This window comes from Acanthaster planci, linkage group LG01 (genome assembly GCF_054643075.1).
Source record: "Acanthaster planci isolate LZ-2023a linkage group LG01, COTS_SCS, whole genome shotgun sequence".
Classification (NCBI taxonomy): Eukaryota; Metazoa; Echinodermata; class Asteroidea; order Valvatida; family Acanthasteridae; genus Acanthaster; species Acanthaster planci.
Window position 1 is genome coordinate 25,427,488 of NC_141777.1, and position 20,537 is coordinate 25,448,024.

At 43.0% G+C, this 20,537-nt stretch overlaps 1 protein-coding gene across 1 annotated transcript; it reads right to left on the reverse strand.

Moving 5' to 3' along the window:
* Positions 1-9,706: 9,706 nt before the first annotated feature.
* On the reverse strand, positions 9,707-18,848 carry LOC110975196 (uncharacterized). Its single transcript, XM_022227442.2, has one exon. It carries the CDS (start codon positions 16,871-16,873, stop codon positions 15,203-15,205), a length of 1,671 nt encoding a protein of 556 aa, XP_022083134.2. The 5' UTR covers positions 16,874-18,848; the 3' UTR covers positions 9,707-15,202.
* Between the last annotated feature and the right edge of the window lie 1,689 nt (positions 18,849-20,537).

Genomic DNA, 20,537 nt, shown 5'->3' on the forward strand with positions numbered 1-20,537 from the left:
GCTATTAGCTTAACCATTAACTTCGTTTCCTTTATAATCATCACAAGCAAGCGTAAAAATATGAATACTGATTAAGAACACCAAGGGCGGATTATTGATTAGGAAGTGATGGAAAACACCAGTCCTCGAGTGAAATGGTAAAATATCTTTCCGCAACACTTTTGTTTGAAATATTTAAGAGATGGAAAGGGTAACAAATTGAGTACAAAACTGGATAAGCTATGTAAATCAGAGAACGTTTTCCTTTCAACTCCATGATATACACATCTAATTTCGCTAGTGCTTCAAGCAACTACGATTCCTTGTATGCTGCCACTCAAAATCAGGAAGGGGTAAATCATACTAGAAGCCGTCTCATTCTTGCACTCAGCAAAGAGCTTGATATTAAGTTCCCAGTGTTAGAGACTGGTCTGGTGGCCACAGCACATACGACCCTCGAGACATCGTCGCACAATCCATTGAATTAAACCAGAACCAATTCATGTGTATCATTATAATTAGGTCCGAGCGGGATCAAGAGAGGGCGCAATTTTCCTAACAACGGAGATTCCTTTGATGACAAAATGCACTTCGCTGGTTCCCAAATGACTGCAGTGATATGCATGTGTTGCAATCTAGTCGCTACCAACCAGTCTGGTTCCGTGCCCCAAAATTCCTGACGACTCTTGATAAAAATCTCAGGCCGGGCATCACCCACGGATATAAATAGATATGACGTAAGGCTTAGGGGTCACAAGTTGAGAGCTCGGGTGTTTTCGATTTCATTACAGTGGTGCAACATGTAATGGGCAATACTGCAAGTGTATCCCCGCTGGGTTTCAGGTACAAAGCCTGCATTGGTCAAAGAAGTTATATTCTGCATTTCGCCTGGCATTGGCATTTCGCCTGGCGACCTTCCATGTCAGTGTGAAGTCAAATATTGTAGGATCAACAGCTGCCATTAGGCTACGGGAGTTTACGTTCAGCAGCTAGCCTACCTACCCGGCTGGAAATAACCGAACATCAACGGTGCCATCCGAACATGCCGAATACAGACGGGACAACTTTGGAGTATTTAAGCCATTTTTCAGAAAAATGGAGTAATTCCTCCAGTCTTGGTCACGTGTATATTGGGTGATACCGGACCCTTGATTCGTAGAGTAGTCAGAATCATCGGGTCTGGCATCCAGACTAGCTACCAACAAAATGAACACTGCCCACCAATATGGCTCTCTTCAACCAACGAGGGTGTATTTCTGCACAAGGCAGATAGTGCAGCCAGCTTGGGCCGTTTAATTATGGCGGACTACTCTTAAAACAGCCTAGTCAAAATGTTGACTGATTTTCCTAGTTGCTCCAAATTGACTACGGATTCAGTAAAACACCCACGCTTCCAATGGCAAATCATGCTTTCTGACAACATTCCTATTCGATTACTTTTGAAATATTAATGAACTGACTGAAAAAACCTGGTAAGGATGACTAATTTCTAAATATCCTGTTACATACAGCTGACCCTGAAGAGCTCGTCAAAATTTTACCGAATTCTAGAGTATACAAACGCACTCCAGTATTGTGAATTTTTTTGGGCAAAACATTAGTGCTAAGCCTATAAGAACAAAATTTATTATAGCCAGAGTACAATTAGCCAAATTCCTACAACTTTTGGAAATGAAAGCATATGTCGGCAATACAAAATTCCATTCTTGTATTTGATTCTTCGGAATTGTTAAAGTATTTATCTTTTACGCCAGATGTCCTCCACCCCAAAAAGAGAGCCCAATCAAAAACAAATCAACAAACAAAAAAGTGGACCTGCATTGGCTTTATGTATGTCTTTGGCGTGCAAAAACTGTGACTACACCTTTACTGGATAAAATACCTTGCATCTTCCAGCATCCAGCAATTTCGACAGTCTAAGAAGGCCTATTTTGTATTCATCAGAGGCGATGTCTTTGAAAACGTGGACAGGCGAGCCAGAGAAGTTCGCGGATGCGGAAGAGATGTACATTTTCCAATCATGGGCGTATACTGACAGAATAAAGGGTTGTCTCGCTAACTCATGGCCGGCCTGGGTACCAAGGCCCAAGAGTTTTATAATTGAACGTCAAGATTGACTTACTGATATGTCGCCACTTTCGCCGTGGCTCCTTGCAAGGACCTCCCGCAATCAGCCTCTCTGTAAGCTCATTGCCCCCTGGGGTTTCCCCGTACCTTGTGGCGACAGTAACTGTCTTATCTCAACCATCTCGTCGGGAAGAAGAGAAGCCGGTAAGACTATTGGGTGTAGGAGCGGGAAAGGGACGTCTTCCCTTGGGAACCACGGATAATTTAACAGCTAAAAGTGTTGGGAGACCAATAGACATAGTTACTGGAACTGCTCACGTTTATGCATGCAGGATTGTGGATTCGAGGAAATTGCTTATGTCTTTATTCTTTCGTTCCAAACCGAGTTTGTTGTGGTATGCTATGTTTAGAAACAAGTTCATCAATGATGCAGTGGCATAAAGGAAAGTAAGTCCATTGTGTAATTTCGACGTCATTATCACAGAATCTTGGAAAGGTGTGCTTACGTTATGTGTTTTAATGAAACCGTTCTGAGAGCAATAAGAGCAGAGAAAAGAGACAGTCCAGTTGCATTATACTCCACGACGACGTACAACCAGACAACCATGCGTGGACACTAATTGACAACCCGCGCGAATTGTGTTGCTTCCACTCTGCATGGTGGGCAATACACGCGCGTTGATTAAAAGCCAGGAGTCGTCATCAATCTATGCCATGAGTCGCTGGGTAAGGTCCTTCCAAACATCGGCGTGTTTACACGACGTAAGATGTCACATCCAGCGGGTACGGAAACTGCACGTACCGGGAAACGGGAGAACCGCTGCGCCACCTCTCCTTGCTTTTTGGGCAGCCGTGGCACCGCACTGCAATCGAGAGCGGTCGATGCGAGAGCTTTTTCACTCATTAAAATGGAATGATTACTGCGAGCAAGAAAGGCAAATAATGGCGAGATCTGGCAGAGGTGTTTTTTTAATGTGAGAAAATGTGTCGAAACATTGACCATGGGGGTTTCAGATTGAGGGAAAAATGAATGCTTCCTTCCATGTATGACGCCCTAATGTTATATGTTTTGGAAAAAATTGGAATGAATGACGGCTATCTCATGCACTCTTTCTTTCTATTGTATTCATTGTTTTCGAACATGACAGTGAATATTAGGGTTTTTATCACCGTACGTAATGTACATACATTTTTAAATCAGAGTCTATCACACAATTACGAAATTGAAAACATTGCATTTTACCAATTATATTATTTTTTTATTTTATTTATTTATTAATTTTTTTTTGAGAAAACAGATATTTGGTTAAAAGTTTGTTGGAAAACACGCTTCATTTTAAATATCACATCCGTAATACCAGGCGCCAATTTGTTTGGGTGTGCATGGTGTACGTAGCTTGTGTATGGGTCAAGATGAACGGGTAACAGTAAACGCAGAAAAAAAAGAAAAGAACTGCGCCGTCTGTATGCCCCAAAACACATTATAAACTGATCCAGGAGGTAGATACATACTAAAAGAGAATATATATCAGCTCAAAGTTAAATATTAGTCATAATTAATAGAACCTCCTCCACACGAAAAATGTTACCATCTCACTTCCACCCCTGAAACATAATGGTACGGTCCAAACTGCTAGTTGCAGCACTTAGCCAAGCACCATGGCTGCCCTTTCCGATTTCAGGCGGAAGACTAATTTTTGTCAACAAAACTAAGCTTCCAGACGTTAACTTTCCCATTTTCCAGGCACAATTTCCCCTGCGCCCATAACTACTGGTCCTACATTTGTCAACTGAGAATGTGTTTTGTACTTGCACTGACGACAGGATGACGATTTGACCGACCCTTGTTAACGGCGCACGGTCATGTAGCACCACCGATCTTGGCAACCGCCACATATGCCGATATTAAGGAAATGTAATATCACCCCTGTGACGGCGAGGCCGAGCTTCCCGCATTGAGCGCTTGGTGTTGATTATCTTGTATCCCGTTTCGGATTCGGAATCGATGATGGGAAAAGCACACAACAGAGGTTGTTTATACACGTACAACTGTACAACTTAAAGGCCGGTTTGTACTTGGCGCAAAAGCGAACACAAACACGATTTCGTGACGGCAGATCACAAAATCACTAATTCTATTCAAGTTTTGCGAGCGCGAATTCGTAAAACTGGAACACATTTCGACTCCGGCGAAATTCTGCTGCAAATCTTTTGTGACGTGAAATTCGCTTCGCTTTGACATGCGCCTGTGGTATGAACCGACCTTCAGGCGAACGTAGGAGTTAAAATCATACGACTTGTGGCATGATAGTTTTGGGGGCTATAAAGTGTATGCATGACTTATTACACACCACGTAAGGGTTTAAGAGCGTGGTGTATTCTACTGAGGAGTCCACTCCCCAAAAAGGAATTGTTAAAAGAGGGCACATTTGTTTTCGTTTGGTTTTGGTTTACTTTAAATAGAACAAGAAAAGGTAAATTGGGAGAATAATTTCATTTTCCTTTCTACCAAAAACGTGTAAAAATCCGTATTTGTGGGGCGTCCATCTTAATTGAGGAAGTCCAAGTAAATTAGATCATAATATGAAGATTGAAAACAAGCTTAATTTAATCCTAGATACTAGCAGTTCACATTCGTAACTGCTCATCTTTCGGAAGCTTATAAAATTACTCCACATTACATTATATTGCCTTCTGTGTGGTGTGCTTGCACGTATCCGTAATATTAAAATGCAAGCAAGCATAAGTACCAGTCTAGTGGTCGAACTGGAGAAAGAAAAGGGAACAAGTCAGGTCGTATGACACAGGCTCCTTACAAGGCTCACTGATCTCCGTTATCGCACAAAATTGTTTGTCTTATTCGGTGTTGCGTAGGTCTTGTTGAAGATTATAATGTAGTCAGATGTGCCTTCGGATATTATTGAAGACGAACAGGTCCTTGTTACTCTGTGATGTACACGTACGTACATACACTATGTGGATGTACACCACATCAATATATTGAAAGAGTTTAAACAGAAGATGTCTTTGTGGAGGTGGCACCGTGCAAGCCCTCCGTAGAATGGCAAATTAAGGGTTTTTCGGTGTGCATTTGCAATACACAGCACACCTTTGATCTCCTATACAAGCAAAGAAAAAGCCGCAGACGTACAGGTTTAAGACAGACTTCGTTCAAAAATTAAAGCATCCTTTTTACCTGCACTACGTGAGGATGCGAATAAGAATTTAAAAAAATGTGTAAAAGTATCATTCATTTCGCGAGATGAATGGGTGGTGATTGAGCAAGGCAACGTGGATTCCTTATTTGTGTAGACATTTAATATTGTTGCTTCTCGAGTTGATGGAACGATTGGTCCGTGTAGAAACGTTACTGGTGTGGATTACTTTCTGAAGAAACGGTGAGTTCTGTTTCGGCTCGTGCAATACTTGTTAATCTACCAATAGTGATGCTGTTGAAGCAAGCAGGCAAATGAAAAACCATGAAAAGGTAACGTTAACAATTCGCCAAATTATGTCAAAAAATCCTTGATGTGATGTAATCACTTGCTGCTTTCACATTATGCAATAAACTCTACTTTTGGTCAGATTTTACAACAAACTGTGCGTGAAATTCTGCACTAGTTAGGTCTTCGCGTTTCGTTGCCCAAATAATGATCCAATGCAATTGTTTACGTTTACGTATTTCTTCAGATGAACTAGTCCTCTCGTGACTTAAATTCGCAAAACTTGAACACATTTCAACTCGAGCGAACTTTTGCTGCAAAACGTTCGTGACGTCAAATTCCCTTCGCGTTCACATTCGCATGCAGTAGGAACCGGCCTTTACAAAGCCGTCTTATCAAACCCCCAGCGAAATCCTTCTCTTTTCATCTCTTTTTGTTTTACCCGCAGCTATTTCTCCGGAGAGTGACATCACGGGTTTTAAGGAAAGATACCTACATCGATTATTCCGCATCGTGATGATTTAATACCACTCAAGACGGGTTTCGTGCTGTGCCGAGAATGCTTACCTTTATTGAAAAAAGATCCGCCATTGCGCGCTGCGAGTTGCTTGCTTTGTGCCGGCAACTTGCATATTTCAAGCTTTGTGTGGAGAAATTAGTCATCAGTGGTGGAGAACTTGAAGTGGCAACGACATCCTGAAGGAGTTGTGTGACAACACAGAGGGATGCATTTCTGACATATGCAAACATCATAGGTTAATCATCGGGGGACACTGGAATGGTTGGTTCGCCTGATACTTGATAGACTTATATCAAGTTCTAAGCACCAGTCGAGGCTGTCCATGACTCGATGCATAAACAGCCAACAGGGCATTGCATACCTCGTTTGTACCGATTTCCAAAACGCCGATGAATGACGTGTGGGAAAACAGAATGACTTCTGCAGGCAAAAGAACATACGGAAGCCCATTAGTGCCATGAATTTCATGTATATACTTCAAAAAGTGAGTTATGTTTTCCCACAGAGTTAGCACAAATCAACTTGAAAAAAAATCACTTTCCGATTCAGCCGTTTCCCGTAGGACCTTGGAGATCGGAGTGGGTGTTTCCCCAGCAACTAAAATGCATTGGCATTGCTTACGGAAGAAATCAAAACAGACGTCGCAATTCGCTTCAGGTTTTCAAGTCGAGCAGCGAAGAAACCGATGAAAGCTGAGACCGCATGTTTGCCATGCATTGCTAGATTCATGCATTGGGCCATGGGCAACAACCATTAAGCCTTTAAGAAACTTGAGCTCAAGTCCACGCTGTCATTGGTTTGTACTTGCAAACGATGCATTATAATCCCTGTTCACGATGATCGACTCAGTGCATGATTGGGCCAAAGTCAAAAGTCACGACCGTAGTTATTTCTTACGTAAAAAGGTAAAAGATATCTTTTTTGTATGCGAGGGGCCGTACGTAGAGGTCTTCTTGCCTCTTGTCACTGCTCTCAGTCAAGGGTAAAGGTAGTGTGGTATTGCAGTGCAACTGTCCTGTGGTCACGGAAAAGCGTAACAGAGCACCATTATGCAGACCCTTTAGGTACGGTAACTATTAAATGGTTTCGGTCATTGTAATAAACAGAGATTTTAGGGGGACTAGTTTCCCTGTTTGTTCCCCAAGTCTGTATACAGCCTTAACATTAATTAAAGGTTACATGGGAAATACCAAAAATTTCCACCCCAAACAAAATATAGGACCCCCCAATTGCAGTTGTTTCAAAATACTTTCAGTGCATCGATCACACTCTCGACACCCGAATCCCCTTGTACGAATATTTTTCTGTACTTAAAATAGAATGCAGCTCCTGGCGAAACAAATAATGTCGCGTTGATAAAGCATTCACAAGCGCACAGACCCCCGACATTCACAAGAATTTCTTTCATGTAGGTCTCTTCTCGGATCTAAGGGTTCGCGGCCCACCACACTTTTTCCCCTACCCATCAGTTTAACTTATGGAGCGACCATGCAAGGGAGGAAACGAAAGGGCACCGAAGCCTTTGCCGCCGAGTCGGCCCAGAGTCTCGAAGCTGTACGGAAGCGCTCACTTCGATTTCGCGGACAGCACTGAGGTGACACTCGTTATGTCTTCAGGAAACTCCAGCACGAAACGTAACTCTGCGTGGACAGATATCGCACCATTTAAACAACCAGTATGCCCGGTCAGGGTTGAGTGAGCTTTTTTTCAAAGTGCCAACATTAAAGACAGCATTTTATCTTTTTTTATTCGGGGTTAACGGATGAGCAATTTTGGATATTCATTTTGGGGGGGGATCTATTCTCCACCACCACCTCCATCCAAGATCGGATACTGCATGGAAACACTAAGATAATAGTCTCAGCTATGAAACATAAAAACCATTAAAAAACCCGCTGGTTCTGACTGACACAGATATAGATCCGCAATGACTCTTTTGATCCATTCTTTCAGGGAAAAACTACACTTTTTTCGGTCTAAATGAATCAGACAATAATTAAATGCAATTTTTGACTTACAGAGAAAGGGTTTCTTGAAAACGAATTTAAAGCCAATACGGATTCAGATGCTGGTCATCCTGACCCAGCAATTTTAGAGTGCAGCAGGTTGATGTGCGTTCAAGTCCGACCAAGCTGAGTACAGGAAGATATTCCATCTAGTTACTGAAGCATCGGAGCAAGTCAAACACAACATAATTATTTCATTAAATTTTCATAGTCCAAAACCAAATCCCATTAAAAGTTGCGGTGCCCTTCCTCCCTGTTAAAATTTGCACTGGGCGGAATGGAGAGGGCTTTATGAAACCAGGGCCAAATTTTGGAAGGCTGAAAAATACGAAATTACCGTGTAGTAAGTTAACCTGCTAAAAATCAGCTGTGAACTAAAAGATATACAGAATGTATAACTTTTTGGTTGGTAACCTGCTTTTGCTAAGCAGAATTCTTTTACCAAGCAAGTTTCCTTCCTTTGAGACTGGCTCCAGCAGTTAACCCCGGCTCGATTTTGTATCTTCCTGTATATGCTCATTCTTCCAAAGTTGGAGTGAAAAAGTCCTCCGCACTGCACCCTTTTGCACGGTAGAAGACATTACAGCACTTCAGGGATGCACCTTGGTTCTGAAACTGAATTCGAAATTAGAATGATTCAAAAAAGTTCCTGAAATGGGGGAGATTTCATTGCTTTCAAGCTGTTATATCGTGGACGGAGTGATGCATACGACCTCTTATTACATCTGGCTTTGAACTGGGGAAAAGGCGCACACCATTTACCCATTACCAACAACTTCCTGTCCTGCCGAGCGAAATAAGAGAGGGCGTTCATCCCTGTACTCTCCGGTTGGTAAGTGTAACTGTAGGGTAAATCATAACACTGTCCATAAACATGAGGACAAATTTGGTTGGCAAGTACGCAGTGCAACGCTCACGTAACAAAAACTACGAGGAAGCACAATTTCAACCACACCTACAAAATAAAAGTGCAAAACGTAACTTCAAGCGATTAAATGTTCGTATTTAGGTAAAGAAATTTGGGGAAAGATGATCACATCAACATAAATATCAAGGAAAGTTCTGGCTTTAAATTATGGGGAAAGAAGGGTTACTCGAGCCCCCGGTTACAAGTCCTGGCAACGGCAGTACTTGATCCAGAAGGGAAGAGGTCAGAGCCAAAAAATCAGCACCATTCAGTGGTAACGCTGCAGTTTTTTGATATAACGGTGGATTGGGTTAAAAATTTAGTTCTTTGCGATTGTCTAATCTATTGGCTTCGGGAAGAATTATCCTAGTATAAAAAGCTTCGAAAATTGTCATCATTACTCGTTTCAATTCGCCATGTTATCTAAGCATGGAATTCTTCAAAATTGCATGGTCTTTTGCATTGGAATATTACAAAGACAGTGTTATGCCGTGATGCTCAAAGATAGCAATAATGCGATCGTCAGGGAAGAGTTTCTTGGATTTACCTCGCTCAAGGAGACGGACGCTGAGACCATACTATACTGCAAATTGCAGTTCCGACCAAAGGAGCCTCCTTTGCTAGGAAAATTGCGCCCTTTCTTGGTCTCTAGGAGCTCATAGACTAATCCAGCGACCAGATTAGGCATTTTACTGATGAGGTCCTCACATGACCTAAGCTTATCAGTCAAAATATCAGTTGAATACTGTGGACTTTACCTATAACCAAAAAGACATTCGAAACATTTCACTTCGGTCTAAGCTTTTTATTGTACAACATAATAATGCCATTTTTTACACGCACATAATGTGAAATCAATTCTGTTACAAAAGAGTAATTTCTTAATACAGTGCAAAAATTATACTTTACTTACAAGGTTATAAATAACTTCAGTGTCACTTAGAAAAAAATACACCGTTGGAGATTCATTAGCATTAGCGTGAATCTATACAGTACAGTATATAACCATATTAACGATGCATTCTTGATCGCTTATTTTATATGTCTTACTACACAAGATACAACATTTATCTTTAAATATTGCTTCTATAATATTCTAGATGGGTGGGGATTTTCCCCGGGGACAGACGCGTGCGAAGCGAACGTTTACGATATAAACTGGTTGCGCACTCATCGATTACTTGTGTAAGACATTAGAATCTTGATTTTGTAGACTGTGATAAATCAGCTGACAGGTATCCATCAATCAACAGTTTCGGTGGCGTTTCTGACCGTCTGTGATTGGCCGGCACGTTGGGTCACAGTGACACATTGACATCAGATGAACTTCCCGATCGTGGATAATTTTCACACGGGGGAAGGGAACTGGCTGAGGAAATGTTAAAATACAGTCGAGGAGTTGATATTGTTATCAACAGACAATTGACTTTACCGTTAGTCATTATCCCCCGTCAGCAACAAAAAAAATACTTGCGTCATCTGGAAATGTTATCTAATTAGACAAACACACATCATACACGCTCGACTTCAGCTTTCCATTACAACACGCTGTCGCAAATTTCACTGTCCATTATAATTGTGTCCCAAAGTGACTGCTCTGTCTACCCGGCTTCGCTAATGACATAACACAAGGCCTCAACAATTGAAGAATTATTGTCCCCGCAAAGCGAATTAAGAGGTTGAGAGAAAACACCACAGGGTGACCAGTAGTGGCTACAGCATCCTCGAGATTTTTTCCCCTCTCTGGATAATTCAGCATTAGAAGCTTTTAGCATCTGATTTTAACCTTGGTCAGCTGGAGTACATTTAGTGAATGAACCATCCGGAAAACAAACAGCACAGAAACCGCAGCTTCACCAGCACAAATAAGCTCGCGCTTCATTGGTGTACAGTTCATTACAAACTACCGGTATGCAACTGTTATGCGAAACATTTCGGCTTATTGAAACCTTTAAATACCTCCTAATATCTGTGACAACTCGCCCCATAATTTAACACGTAAACAGATTTCGCTGTGGCTAGCCCCATTACCAAAACTCCAACCTGACAATACCAACCCGGGTGATTAAGGGCGTAGATTTGAGTCGACAAATTGGGGGATGATGCCGAAAACTTTTCCAAAACCCTCCAAATGTTGGGGCCGAACTTTTATTCAACATTGGGGTCGCTACTTATTATACATTCCGTTGCTTAGATATACACGTACAGTATATAGCCGAATATTAACCCTCTTTTTTAGCATTGTGAAATTTACATTCAATCTTGCCTTCTGCCCTTAGTCTATCATTTGTTCCATTTTCTTTCTCCTTTGTTTATCGGTACAAAATATGCAGGGGGTTGCACAGCTCATCTGCCGGATTATTGGTTGGGTCAGTAGCCTACCCATCCTACCTGCCCTCGTGATCTTCGCCCTTCTTTGGTTTGAATGCCATCATAGCTCTAAGTCATGGGCGTAAATCCCAGGGGATGGGGATATATCCCCATGATTTTGACCAGGAGGGATGAGCAATCATCCCCTACAGGTTTCTGGCATCAAATTTACGTCACTGCATTAAGTACATTTCTGTTGCAAATAACAAATCCCTCCTCGACTTCATGGTGCCTGTAAGTCTTTGGTCTCCCGAAGACCGTCACAGGGAATTTTATAAAGGTTGTCAACCATACATATCTTTTTAGAATCACATACATGTATACCCCAAACATTGTTTCCGTTGGTAATAAACGCAGCGAATGAAAATTTCCATGATATGCTCAACAATGTTCAATCTGACTGATTACAAGAGAAAATACCGATACAGCAAAACCTCAAAAGAAGAAAACGTAATCCCCATTACGAGGTTTCCATTCTTGTTTATTTATTTCTTTTGGTTGTGTTTGTGTTTATTCTTTCTTCCTTTAGTACTCGTTCCTATTCCATCCAACCCGGTATTTCCATTAATTCCCTAGGCCGTCTTTTTCCTTCAGAACGCAAAACGTTTGCTTTAAAACAACACTGACCACAAAAACGAAAGTCGAGATACTGGCTCATCTTACCAAAGAAGCAATATGTTGTTTCAAAACTAATGAGGCTAAGGTGTTTTTTCCCTTCCCCCATTAAGAAAAGGTTCCACATGATAGCAGTTAATAAGATTATTCAGTTTCTACATGCCGGCTTTTCCTCTGTAGCCTAACTCTGCTCTGTATTTGTGCTTCATTGCCTTTGGGTTCACTGTTTTTTGCTCTGGTAAGATCACGAATTTTAAGAAGGTTAAACAAAAACTAAAAAAAAAAATAAATCGGTTTAACGAATTGCCATTTCATATCAAATTCAAAGGTTTATCAGCTTCGTTATCTTAGCTCATTATCACTCTCAGAAATAACTATCAATTAATACTACAAGTATATACAACAGAACATATCAGCTTCCAACTCCAGCCCAACCGTGCAATTCTGCAATCACCCTCCCCGCCCATCATCACTGCACTGACCACTCCGAGTCGCCACTAACACAATAACCATCTCATCGCCTCAAGACCAGTCACCACGGATGCAACCTCCTCACACCGTAATCATCACACCACTGATGCTTGTTTGCCATCTTAATTGTCATTCATGACAAACCCCATCAACCTTGTGTGCCATTAGATTTTACGTAATTGCAGTCACCACGACTGTTTAATGTTCATCATTATGTTAACACAAAACAATCGCATCTATTGTACAAAGATTGTCATTGTTTTGGCCACTTTACCAACACTGTTTTTTTTTTCACTCACAAAGGTTCAAGTTTTTCTTTCACACAACAATCTCCTTTTGTCTCTTGTCTCTCCTTTCTAGTCCCTAAACAAGAAGCACCATTCATTCCAAACCACGCTTAGCTTTGTGTACTTCTATTTGCGTATACAGCACACTACTCTTCAACAGTCAGCATTTTTAAATAAGTACTCTGGGGCTATGTTACAGATTTTACAGTACGGCCTGGATGAAGGGCCTATCACGTCGGATGTCTTTGCGGGGAAAGGCGAAGCCATTTGTAAGCCCTCTGCAAAATTTATGTGAATCTTAATTGCATACTGTTCAACAAAAAATAGTATCATAGATGGAGTGATAGTAACAAGTACACATGCACACCATTGACGAGGGACACAGACATCAAGACAAGCCACGAAGATAATGTTGGTGGTATACCATAAGATGTCCATTACAGCGGGTTTAGTCATTCAAAATGCCTAAAATATAGGTTTGTAAGGAATACTAGGATGTACACACATCATATTCCTTCACTAATAAACAACTCTATTTCTGAAATGTCTGAGAAAATGCACTGCGCAAAACTTTTGTAGAAGTCCACGAATCTGAGGCGTAACTAGGCCCTTTCGGGGGGGGGAGTTCCCATTGGGGTTCCCCCTGGCTATACCACTGCCAAGAATACCAGTCAGGTGTTTCGAACTGAAAATGACTACTCAGAATCTTTAATCACAGAATACCATGCTCAGTCGAATCGACAAAAAAATGCTGTTGATAAAAATTAATCCTGTCCCCGACATGCACGAAACAAGCATTAGTGTATTGACTGTCCCAACTGCACTCTGTACAAGATTCGAACCCTTTGTTGTATCGACTTACAACTTCATACGGTGGAAGTAATAAAAGAAATTCTGTCTCTGAACATCGAAGACCTGCTTCGCCCCAATATGAAGACTGTACCATACTGAAGTACTGCGGCCTCGGGATATGCACGACACGTCCCCAAATGCTATGCTCTGTGATTATTGAAGCCACGAGAGACCAAGCGAGCAGAATCATAAACATCAGAGCGAACCTGATAGATCGGTGTTTCAAAGAGGAACCATACACTCTGCCTGTACATTATTTCTTTCTCTTTTTTAATCTTATAGAGGAAAGTGTCCTTTAAAAGCAGCCTCTTTGTGCATGTACTTGTGACAGGCTGTGGTAACAGATCCATCCGCAGATAATGTCACGATAACGTGCGAACTGGCTGTTTTCTGTATATAAAGTTGTCAAATGATGAGTAGGCCTACATCAATCGGGTATACTCTTTTCCCTATGATCTACTTATGGTTAACGACATAAAAAAGAATCACTAATAAACATCAATGGAACGTGATTGTTATCAAATTTACCCGAATGGTCTTGAAAATGGTTCACATTGATATGTTGGCCTAACTTGATGATGCGGTCTTAAATGTTTCTTGCTCAGTTGGAAAATGTTTTGGCCTTGGTCCACGAAGAAAGAGTGCGATTTTTGGAGTAAAAATGTACACCTTATTTCTAATCAGTTAATTATTATTTCATGTGAGAATTAAAGCCTAACAGTGAAATGACGTATTGCACAGATTCTTTCATACAATTTCTAAAGAAGTGATGCTGCACAATCGAGTGTGGATTTATTTGTCTTAAATAAAACAAAATGATTTGGAAATCTTTTTTTAACAGACTCTATAGGAGTAAACGTTTCCTTAATAATTTATGAAGTACTTTCCACTTCTAAGAGAGCTGTGCTATGCATTCACCTCATTTCACGAAAAATCGTTGACGAAATTACCACCAATCCCTTTATCTTCATGGAGAGGAAGCAGAACTTTCACAGGATTTACTTCCTTAGGCCTTACTAAATTTTACAGAGATTTTCAGCAAATGAGGACATTTTAGGGGGCAAATGTTAACTGAAAAATTTGACATAGCTGGGAAACTGCATTTTAAAATTAGAAACAAACATTGCACTAGCGTGTTACTTCCTATCATAGAACATGAGGTTCAATTGATGCAAATGGTTAAGTGGCCTTGTGTATGTCGCTTTACCTCTAATCGCCTCTCTACACACAGGAGAATAAATTAGTACCTGTGATGGACAAAGATGGTCTTTGTGTCTGAGAGCCGTTTACGCCAGAAATCCAGCATTTGTGCTGTGTACTGCTCACGGACCTTATGCTTCTGGTAAGTTTATTAGCCCGTTGAGCTGGGGCAAATTAAGTAGAACCTTGAAAATGTGTGCTTGTTGATAATGTTAATGCACATTATTATTTAAATGGCGTCCTTGAAGGGGTGAGCTAAACTTCTCCCCACCCACCATCCGCAGCCTCTCTACCCTAATGGAACCTCACTTGCTTTTAGCCCTATACTTCAACAATGTCACTGATCTAACAAAGCGTTACAATAAGAGTGCGTCTCTCATTATACCCAACTTCGGTTTGGTAAATATTATATGGATTTACTATCATAATACATGTACTTTATATATTGTGATCCACACATTATTAACTCTTTGAGGATTAACATGTCACACTTCACGGGAAGTACATTTTAGTGATATAGAGGGAAGGTGCTCGAAGTCTTGGCCAGAGGTCGCAGTATCAGGCCTCATCAACAGTCCACTCAGATCTCCCGGTGAAAGTGATGCGTGTCGTTCTCGCTTGCTGCTTCCAGAAATCTCCTGTAGGTCCATGTAGCGGATGCTGGCGCTGTTGCTGTCGTTGTGCTGCTCCAAGGAGGGCCTCCGATTGGAGATTATCTCCGTGCTCTTGCTGAGGTGGGACAGCCTGGACAGGTTACTGCCCGTCCTGGCCGTGTTGGGGGGATGAGGCACCACCAGAGGCTGGGTTACGGTCAGCGACAGGTTCTCGACCGAGTTGGACGGCCGGCTGTTGGTCAGGCTCAGAGCGCTGTCGAAGCTCTTGGTCTGTCTGTTGGTGTGACGGTTGGCGACATTGGCCGACAAGGGGCGTCTTCGGTGGTCACCGACATGCTGGACTCGCTTGTTGAAGACGCCGACTGCAGTTGATGGTCGTGGCTGGGCAGGCTCGTTTGGGGGAGCCATCTTCTCGCTTGACTTTAGGTCATCCACGATGCCGTCGATGCTCAGTTGGCGTTGCGAATCAGAAGAGCTACTCTCTTCAGAGCACCAGCGTCTGACGGTCGCCGTTTTTGTGGGAGTATCTGGGCTTGAGATGTTCTCTTTGTAGTGTTCTGGCGACGATCCGGCACTGAGACCTTGGAACCTTTGTGACAGCTCGCCGAGACTCATCTGATGGAACCGCCGCTTGTCGTTCTGCACGTGCCGAATGTCCGGCTGGCTTCCAGTGAATTTGGCACTAGGTTCCTTGACTCCGTCGGACTCGATGTGCGGGAGGGACGCGGTGGAGCCTAGGTTCGATGCAATGGGATTCGGCACCACCGTACCTCGCTTTGGTAGCATCCGCTCTGGGTTACTGACGTTCCCCTGGGTACGACCTGCAGCTTGATCGCTGTCGGAGAGGTTCACAGCCGATTTGCTGTGACTCCGAGACCGAGCCTGTAGCGCCTCTAAGTCCGGGGTCGAGCAACCACCCTCCCTTGCCCAGTCGATAGCGTTCATATTATGCACGTTGTCCCGCCGGGATAATGACGCTTTGGCCTCATGTGCTAGGAGCTGAGCACACTCTACATAGCCACTCTTCGCGGCCACCATGAGGGGTGTCATGCCATCCGCATTCACCGTGTCCACGTCCAGCCCTAGACGACGGAAGGACTTGGACAGTATCTCAATGCCGGCTGCGTTGCCCGTCTCGGCACAGTACATGAGGGGCGAGTTACCGTTCTTGTCCGGTAGGTTGGGGTCTACGTTGTTCTTAACCAGCTTTTTGATGACGTCACTCCGGTGTAGCTCGCAAGCATAGCTCAACGCCGAGCGGCCCACGTTGTCCACCAGGTTCACGTCAGCGTGGTACTTCACCAGCAGGTCCACCACCCGACCCCGGACCCCTTCGTCCTCGATGCGCACCGCCCGGATCAGCGGCGTCTTGCCGTGGGCGTCGCGGGAGTTCACCACGGTGTGGCTTTCCACGGCGTCCAGTATGAACTTGGCTAGGTGGATTTTGCCTTTGACCACAGCATCGTGAATTGCCACCCCGCCAGATACTTGCCCAAGGCTGGTACGGCGGTTGCGATCTCGTACAGAAGGAATATGAATCATGATAGAAGCACATACGTCAAGGAATAGCCGAAAATTCGATATGTGAACTTCTAAATTACGGCTGCACGTGCCATGTGTTCACAACCGTTGCTCAAGTATCTCTGCGCTAGTAAACAAACTATTTCGCTACAATGTAATCTAAAGCCGTTGCACTGTTTTGTTGTCAGAGCCATAGTGGTGAAAATACATGAGCACTACATACTCGCTGGGTTTTTCTCATGCCCAGTTTACAATGCTTAACAGATACATGCCCTTGTTTGGTCTCATCATAGGCTTATGTTATGAAGGCCATTCTCAAACAAACTCAAACTACTCAAGAAACTTCTCGAATCCGAGGCAAATAACTCCTTGGCCAGGTGCTGCTTTTGCGGTCGGTTGCAGACACGTGGACCCGATGACCAGCAACAGCTGGTGGTTGACTCGCTACGCAACAACTACATGTATTTGCTTTACGGGGAGAGCTGGGCGAGAAAGCAAATCAACTTTACCATTGAACTTTGCTTCCATCGGGCTCAGTCGTCGGTTACCATGGCTAATGTAATAATGTGCTGGATATATTCTGTAATTTGCGTCATGTTGTGGCCTAGCAATTCCCGTCCGGGTAGGTGAATTCATACAAACGCCTACTCTGGGGTGTCATTCAGCATAATCACGCACTATTGTGTCACATGATCGTCTACTCAAACATCAAGAGAAGGTCATTTTGGCAAATTACAATAGTTGGAAAACAGCAGTCCCGCATCTCAAAGATTGCATTTACACAATCATGCATGTTGCTCCGATCTATTCTGATGTAGTCCTATTCATGATTGAGAACGTCACTTCTGAATCAACTAATTACCAAGGATTTCCTGCACGCTGCCGGTCGAAGCTGAAAATCGTGAATAATTTTAACATTAACTTCAAGAAGTTATTGTCACCGATTCACGCTGGATTGACTCGCATAGCCATGAAGAAGTACTGATCGTGGTAAAGACACTCCTCCATATCCCCAAATAACTCAGAATATTTCGCCTCGTTGAGCTGTTCAATATTTCCAGTACATCTGCCAAGGTTGGGATCCGTAATGTTCATAGCTCATCGGTGTGCCGTTTCACACAGACCAGAAGATGAGTGACAACAAAATATCAGTGTTAGTCCGTCGTTCCGAAGCAAACGAGCATCGACACCCATGGATGACCAGCCCAATAAGAACAGCAATTTTTCCTACGCAGCCCAAGCATTGGCCTCGCCACGGGAAATATCTCGTCCAAATTAAATTTGTGTCTTCTAGGCGGGATGGAGAACGAGAACACGAGATGGATTTGGCCTAGTGCTGGCGACGGGCCGACGCGTACTAAGCACGTACGCCCGGAGCGCGGGTGGCCAACATTATGGTCTAATCCGCTCCGAAGCGACCGAGCATGCTTCGTACGGGTCCGTCGACGTAAGTGCCCTCCGGAGGCCATGGACTTAAATCACTTGATAGGGCTCGGCAACATGATGGGTGCGGGCAACAAGATTCGCACTTGCGCAAACAACCAGAGAGACTCGTCGGTTTGCATAAGCATACAGAAAGGGCTAATTAGTATTCCGCCCACTCGTCCTGTCAGTACTCAAGGGATCCGACGAATAGACTCAACTGCTTTCGTACGTGCTCGTTTCCACCCGGCAACACTTCCTTGTTTTCTCGCTGTTAGCTAGGTTCTGACCCCATAGCCTCGCTTACCAATGCAGGGCTCGTAACGACTACTGCCAGCCTTGGGGGAGTATCTGGAGGCTGGCAAACGTGGTAAATTGGCTCGGTCAGCGTCCTTCCCAACTCCATCTCGCCTTCGTAATCTTGTCAGTAACAAATCGGACGTGTAAAAATTTTCTTTTCCGGGCATTGGCTCTCGATCTGTATAGGTCTGGTTTGTCTCTGGAAAAAGAACAGCCCACAGCCTGCGCCGCTGCCTCTAATCAATAAGTCTATAGACAGTGAATCTTCGACCCATTGCTGATGAGCAGACAATTTCCACGCTGATAAATGCATACCTACACCTATGCAAATACAACAAATCCGCCGGGATTTAACCATCGATAGTGTTGCCTGGCAACCAAGCGAACCATATAAGTTCTTCTCACCTTTTTATAGATGCACTCAAATGGACAATCAGGGAACTTGTTTCATTCTTCCGACTTTTCGATAGCACGAGTCCAAACCCTTTTCAAATCTTGTACAAACTACTGTATTTGCATGATTAAAACAGTACACAGTACAACACCCAGTATTTACGGGCAGCGTGATAAATAAATGAAAGGGCCGTTTTTCTCGACTTCAGCTGTTTCATGGAAATGAATATCTTAAATTAAGATTCGTAATTTATGCTTCCACTCGAGCAAATTCACTCGAGTACTGAAATGGCCTCCTGCTTCAAAACAAGCAAGTGAAAATGATGCATAAAAAGTCCTCTCTTGGATAAAGTTAAGTTAATTTTACCTGCTTCTAAGAGGTAGATCAATTGTTCCATCTGAAGACAGGTCTGGGAAAGAAAAATGAACAATGAGCAATCGAGGCTAATTGCTGGTTAACTCCTCCTATTCAGGGCTCTGTTCTCTCTCAGCGAAATCAGGTCAGTGTTATTAATCATTCTCAACCGACGACGCCTCTGATGTTGAGTGTTCTGGATATAACCGTTGTCATAACCCGAGTAATGTCACTGCGAGGGGCCTCTCATGGGACTTGAGCGCCTGTTCACGTTTTTGAGGGTTTGAAATTAAACAGTTACTAAAATAATTGTCAAAAAGTGAACAAATGTAACCCACCCTGCCATTTATTTGCTCCCTTTTTTTATTACATTAGCAAGATAAATGTACACCTATTTTTTCTCAAGTCATCCTGACAAAACGCGCACTGCCATTTTCCCATAGCAAGACCGCCACGCAGATTTTGGTTGTTACGATTTGTGTGGATGTTGTGTTTTTGATGTTTTTAGGTTGTTGTTTGCGGTCATTTTGACAACAACACGGGATTTAAAGTTCTCACGAATTGCCCATTTTATCAAATCTTTGCAAAATGTTTTGACATTAGGGGTTGAAACTCATATATAGAAGACAAATGCAAATTCATGGTTTATTTACTAATAATCTGTTGCACAGCAGACATGTAGATCCACCTTCAGGTGTGAGCATTTTGTGAAGGGGTAGTAAAACAGATCCCGATCCCCAACCCACCCCAAGAAAAAGGGGTTAAACACACTACGAAGTTGGCGACATACTTAAACTGTAAAGTGAGATTTTCACTGCATTGTCATTTTCATCTAGTTTTTCGGTCCCAGCACCAAGCGACGCCCGTCTATGAAAGTTGCCACACTGGCATCAATGCAAGAACTGACGTATCTTGAACACAAAGTCTCTACTTGGCGTCGTCGAGTTGTGTGAGGGTCTACCAAATTGTCCACACTGCAATGTTGCTCACGTGGCCTTTGTAGGTCAGGCCGTTGAATGAATTCGTGTTTGAACATCTTTACCGGAACTACTGTGTTGTTCATTATGCTAATTTGACACCTATAGTGCTCCAAGTCTTAGACAAGAGGAAGGCCGCGTCAATTGTTAGTTAAAAGAGAGAAGCGACTGGTCCAAGTCATTTACGAGGGCAAATGCTTCTCGTTTGACGGCTTGTATTCACTGCTGGAAACACGTA

What these genes read in the sequence shown, in the direction of transcription:
- LOC110975196 (XM_022227442.2), bottom strand. Translation starts at nt 16,873, where the DNA reads ATGATTCATATTCCTTCTGTACGAGATCGCAACCGCCGTACCAGCCTT.